At 59.4% G+C, this 5,964-nt stretch overlaps 1 protein-coding gene across 1 annotated transcript in view; it reads left to right on the forward strand.

Moving 5' to 3' along the window:
- Positions 1–4,666, forward strand: part of LOC116436931 (zinc finger protein 79-like) — a 509,410-nt gene extending 504,744 nt beyond the window's left edge. The window contains 1 exon segment of the mRNA XM_032094388.1: positions 3,045–4,666. Within this exon segment, the coding sequence (XP_031950279.1) occupies positions 3,072–3,815 (744 nt within the window). The 5' untranslated portion in view covers positions 3,045–3,071 and the 3' untranslated portion in view covers positions 3,816–4,666.
- Positions 4,667–5,964: the final 1,298 nt, after the last annotated feature.

Here is a 5,964-nt window from a genome sequence, read left to right on the forward strand (position 1 = left end):
ATGGGCCACGCCCTTGGCCACCAGTGGTGCTTCTTTGCGCTCCTCAGGCAGGACCCGATGTCCTGGTTGGATGTTGTGGGCAGCAAAGCGCCAAGGCAGGGTCTGTGCCAGCCGAGCTTCCTGTGGAAGAGATTTCACAAGAGACAGGATTGTGGCCACAGACTGCTTGAAACACACATCCCTGGTCTCCACCCCCCACTAGGTCAGGAATTCCCAGGGTGAGGAATGGAAACATCAATTCCAGGGGAGATAATTGAGTATCTGCCCTGGGTCTGGCTCTTCTTCTTGCCAAAGCCAATGGCAGCAGCCGTACCCGTGGCATCTTGGTTTCTCTCAGCAGCTTCAGAAGGTGTTTCTTTAATTCCCCATTCATTCTTTCCACCCGACCTGAACTCTGGGGGTGCTGGGGCATTTGGAGGTGCCACTGTGTTCCTAAAGCAGCCAGAACGGCCTGAAGGATCTTTCCTGTAAAATGAGTTCCCCTGTCTGAGTCTATTGCTTCCACAATCCATATCTTGGAATTGTTTGTTCCAAACATGCCTTAAGAACTGATGCAGGGATTGCTGAAGCAGTCGGAAATGCTTCTGCCCCGCTGTGAGCTGCCATGCTGTTAGCAGAAGATATTGAAGCCTTCCTGCTCAGGGCATTTCAGTGCCAGGCTCTTCCAAGCACCCCCAGCTCGGCCCTTTGAGCTGAGCATGCGGGCGCTGAGCTGCGCTTTGTCTCATTCCCTTTCCTTCAGAGCAGCGTGTCTTGTCACTCTTTTCCCTTCTGCTGCCCTTGCAGAGCCATCCCTAAACACCTTTTCTCCCTCAGGCCAGGGAATGTCTGGTAAATCTCTCCTAGCCCGGGTCTGGAGCTCTGTCACTTGGCTGCAGCCATGGGTTTCTTGCCAGCCCCGTGTCCAGGGCCGTTCAAACAGGAGGCTGGGTTCAACCCTTGCCCTGTGCTCAACTCTGAATCCTCCTGTTCCATCCAACAAGTTTCATTCTGTAAGAACCGAGCGCTGCTCATCCATTTAGAGGCTCCTTTGGTTAACAAAGCTTTACCTTGATGCCAGGCTTGAACAGTCAGAGATTGTGCTGCTGTCAGTTTTCAGGCCTCAGTTCCCATTAAAGCCGGTGCTGCATAATTCTGCAGACAATGAGGCCACTCTCTGGCCACTGGGTTAAACATTTGAGCCCAGGAATTCCTTTGGCATGGCCCTGATGAACATCCCCATGCAATTCAAATGGTTTTTCCCTGTCTGGGAGGGCCAGGGCAGGAGGCTCAGTTAATCTGCTTTTGAAGCCTTGAAAATTGTGCTTTCCTTCTGGTGTCCATGATGGGGTTTCTTGGCTGGCAGGAGAGGAGTGTTCTCCAGTGACCCAGACAAGATCGATGAAAGAAAATCCTGATCCTTCCACATCCCGCAGCCTCCTGGGGGCCGGGGGCCAGTGCCGGCCCTGCCCGGGGGGTGTTGGGGTCAGGCAGTGCCCGGCGCTGAGCCCCGGCTGCCCCACAGCCCCGGCCCGGCCCCGCAGCTCCCCACAGGCCCCCAGCCCGTGCTGCCCTGTCCTGCTGCTCCCCCCCACAGAGAAACCCCCTGAAGTCCTGAACTCCTTGTTTTCCTGTCCTGGAAAGCAGGGATACGGAAGATCTGGATCAGCTGGCAAATTTTGAGGATAAGATGGTGCTGAAAAACATCCCATTCCTCACTTTTTTCTCTTCCATCTTCCTTTTCCTTTCTTCCCACATAGATTCCTCCTGCTGCTGTTTGCCTTAACCATATTCCTGCACCCTCCCTTCAACCAATCCCTTCCCAGCACACCAACACCATCCGTCCCCTGTTGCTGAGACCCCTTCTCGACTTCCCTTTTTACCCCCACTGGGTGTCCATGTCCTTAATTAGCTCTGGGAGAATGTGCAAACTGCCTCCACATTGTCCCCTTTTGTATAGGACACGATGTCCATGGTTGTGTTGAGGCTTTGTTGTTGTTCTGGAAGTTGAGGAATTGAGCAGGAGCTTGGCTGAGCAGCAGTGTGTGTCAATCAGTACCATTTTGTGGAGCTGATGGTTTGTGGTGTCGCTTGTGTCCAAGTCGGTGTGGCTGTGTCCGAGCAGATTGAGAGCATGTGTTTGTAGGGAGGCGTTGCTGTTGTTCGTTCGCTGGGGGTGCCCGGTTTTCGGGCCATCCCCCCTGGAGCAGGGTGTCCCCCCTTGGTGCAGGCGCGGCCCTCAGGCAGCGCTCAGCCAATCAGAAGGCGCGGCGCTGGTGAGTCAGCAGTTGCCAGGCAGAGCCGCAGCGCCCGGCGCTCCCCAGCTGGAGCCCCCGTGTGGCCCGGCCTTGGCGCCCCCCGCGAGGGGAATTTGGGGAGGTGGGAGGGGGGGAGCGCCAAGGCCGGGCCGGCCCGTGCTGTGCTGGCAGAAGTGGCTGCGGCGGGGGCCGAGTGCGGGCAGGAGCGGCCGAGAGCCCAGCGCTGCCGCAGCCCGAGCTGCCGCAGCTGCATCCCTGCTGGTGCTGTGGGATGCGAGAGCTCTGGGGGGCAGAGCGAGCCAGGGGTGGGTGCTGGGCCTGGGGGGAGGAGGAGAAAGGCTGGAGGAGCAGGGCTGGAGACCAGAATGGTGAAAGGATGGACGTGGGAGCAGCAGGTGGGATTCAGCAGGAGAAGGAGTAGTGTGAGGAAGAGGAGTGTGAGGAAGAGTAGGGATAGAGGAGGAGGAGGAGGAGCAGGAAGAGGAGGCACTGCAAGGTTCCAGCACTCGCTGTATCTGCAGCCTCCCCCCAGCCCCAGGAGCGTTGCCCCCCCCCATGCAGCAGGTGATCAGGGAGGGGGATCCACGATTTTCCCGGGGGTGAATCTTGGTGTTTCTGAGGTTTCTTGGGCTCCATGTTGGTGCTTTGGTTTGTTTGTGGGGGCTGAATGTTTATATATTGTAGCAGGTTTTGTCTGAATCTTGGTGTTTTGGAGGTTTTTACAGACACAAGATGCCTGGTGATAGATTCGGGCAGGAGGAGCCCCCAGCGCAAGGTACTTACCCCTTGTTTTTCCCCCCAAACCAGGATTTGTCATTCCCAAGGCGTGGCCGGATGGAGGAGGAGGAAAAGCCCCGGAGATGCCGCACGAGGAGGGGCTGCAAACGCAGCCCAGAGAGATCCAAGGAGGAAAGAGCCCCCCTGTGCCGGGAAGGCGGCCAGAGATCCAGGGGGAGCTCGGAGCTGGGGGAGAAGCCTCAGGGTGGGGAGAAGCCCCACAAGTACTTGGAATGTGGGATGGGCTTCAGATGGAGCTCCAGCCTGATCCGGCACCAGAGGATCCACACTGGGGAGAGGCCCTATGAGTGTGGGGAATGTGGGAAGGGCTTCTCCAGCATCTCCAACCTGATCCGGCACCAGGTGGTCCACACCGGGGAACAGCCCTATGAGTGCTTGGATTGTTGGAAGAGCTTCAGGCACAGCTCCACCCTGAGAGTACACCAGCTCACCCACACTGGGGAGAGGCCCTACGAGTGTTCTGAGTGTGGGAAGAGGTTTCCAACCAGCTCCCAGCTCCTCGAACATCAGCGCATTCACACGGATGAGAGGCCCTTCCGCTGCCCCGACTGCGGGAAGGGCTTCAAACGCAACTCCAACCTCATCAGCCACCAGCGCATCCACACCGGGGAGAGGCCCTACGAGTGTCCCCGGTGTGGGAAGAGCTTCTCACAGAGCTCTACCTTGACCAAACACCACCGGAGGCACCGCTAAGGGAAGCCCTGCGAGTGCCCCGAGTGCGGGAAGAGCTTCGTGCGCTGCTCCAGCTCCATCCCCCGTGGGAGGATCGGCGTTGGATGATCCCCAGTGACCCCCGTGGGGCAGAGCCCTGGTGACCCCCGTTCCGGGTGATCCGCGCTGGGTGGGGGGAAGGTGTTGGAGAGATTTCTTTGCCTTCTCCTTGTGCTGCTGGGATTTGGTTGGGAATAAATTCCCTCCGTGTGCCCAGGCTGGGTCTGGTGTGCCCGTGCCAGTTGAAAGGGTTCAAATCATTGTACCTGTGCAAATATAAGATACAGGGTAAAAGTTAGCAAATATTGGCCACAAGCTTAAGGCACAGAATGTAACTTGGCAAGAAATGGGGAACAAAAGTTGCAGAAATGAGAAACAAACTTGCTGAGACCTGAGTGAGAAACTGCTGAAGCAGCCAACAAGAGACTGCGCCTGCCTAGGAAAGAAAGGTGCAAAGTGCAAAGCGAGGAAGACTGTGGCACCTGGGGAGGTGATGGGGGTCAGGAGGAATTTTTATTACCTCCCCGAGTAGGAACCCATTTCCACTCCCCTTCATCCCCCAGGTCTCCTCCCTCAGCCTGATGCTGAGAGGCCCAGGAGTGCTCTGACTGCTGGGGGGCTTCTCTCAGGGCTGGAAGCGTGAAACTCCACCAGTCTATTTCCCTTTCCCTTTCTCTAATGCTCCTTAGTCTTTCCACTTCCTCCTTAAGCTCGGCCACCAGGGAAAGGAGATCGTTCACTGCTCACACCTCAGGCAGACTCTTTGACGGCGTCCCCCAGTGCTACTGCCAGGCTCAAACACTCCTCACAGGAAGGGGGCTGGACAGACGCGTCCTTCTGGGAGGGTTCTGTTTGCCTGGGTACACTTTTACTGGCTGGAGCTTTTGATCGTGTGAGGACCATTGCTGAAAAAACCCAACCAACCAAATCTCAACACAAAAACAAACTCAAAACTCCACGGGCAGGAGAACACCCGCAGCCGTGCCCTCGGAGACTGCCACAGCCCTGTTTGCCCGCTCCTGTTCCCTGCGCTCCCCAGAGCCCTTTTTGAATCCGAGCGCCGCTGGCCGGAGGAAACCCCGCCCCACTCGGGGGTGTCACCCCCTTTGCTCTGCCCACAGAGCTCCTGAGCCGCCGGCGGCCGCAGCCCCTCCCCGTGGCCTCGGGCCCGGCCGGGACCCCCCGCTCCATCCCCGCGCTGATTTTGGGGGGGTCGTGTGTCCCCCCAGCCCCGCTGTCACTCTGCCCCCACCTGGCTGCTTCCAGTGTTCCCAGTAAAGCTTCCCAGTTCGCCCCGGTCCCGTTTATTGGGGAGCAGTGGGGAGGGACCTGGGGGGCTGAGATTGGTGGGGGCAGAACCTGGGGATGGATTGGGAATGGGGACCCCCGTGTGTCCCTCCCCCTGTGTCTCCCCCATATCACACCACTCTGGGGGGGCTTTGGGAGGCAACTGAACCCCACCACGGCACCCAGCGAACCCCAAAAGGCTGCTGGTGGAGAGCTGCAGAGGAAGGAAGGCTGAGCAGGGAGCAGGACCTGGCTCCCCCAGCACGCTGCCCACCGAGATCCACCTGCACGCGGCCCCAGGGTGGATTCTGACATAAAGCGGGAGCTCAGACCCCTCCCCTCAGCCCTCCCGTCATCCCAGCTCACCCCAAGCTTTGGCCTGAGCAGCTCGTGAGGGGCGAGAACTGACCTCGAGCTCCCAACCCAGAGCAGACCCCAGCCCGTCTCCTTCTGGGGGCCGGGCTCTGCACCCCTGAGCTCCCCCAGCGCCCGGAGCTGCCCCCCGCCCTCCACTGCAGCTTCACGCTGCTGACAGGATGTGGCCCCTCCGAGGTGTCACCGTATCTCAGGTGACATCGCAGCGGGAGCCCAGAGAGCGCCGGAGCCTCTGCTCCCCCTCCGGCACCCCGAGCTGTGCCCCCCGAGCTGTGCGGCCCAGAGGGGCCCGGCCCCAGGCTGAGGGGCTGCTCAGCACCCCCTGCCCACCACGGGGACAGTCGCAGCAGTTTATTTGGGGGGATTTTCCCCCAGCTCTGCCCCTCTAAGGGGTCTCCCCAAGATCCAGCAGACATTGGAGTCTCCCTCCCGCCTGCCCGGGTGGTTTGGGGGTGCTGGGGGTGCCAGCACTGGGCACGGGGCTCGTTTTATCGGGGCTCTGGGTGGCCCCGAGCTCGGCCCGGGCCTCCCAAACCCTGTCCGTGCCACAGCTGGG

This window comes from Corvus moneduloides, chromosome 31 (assembly GCF_009650955.1).
Source record: "Corvus moneduloides isolate bCorMon1 chromosome 31, bCorMon1.pri, whole genome shotgun sequence".
NCBI classification, from domain to species: domain Eukaryota; kingdom Metazoa; phylum Chordata; class Aves; order Passeriformes; family Corvidae; genus Corvus; species Corvus moneduloides.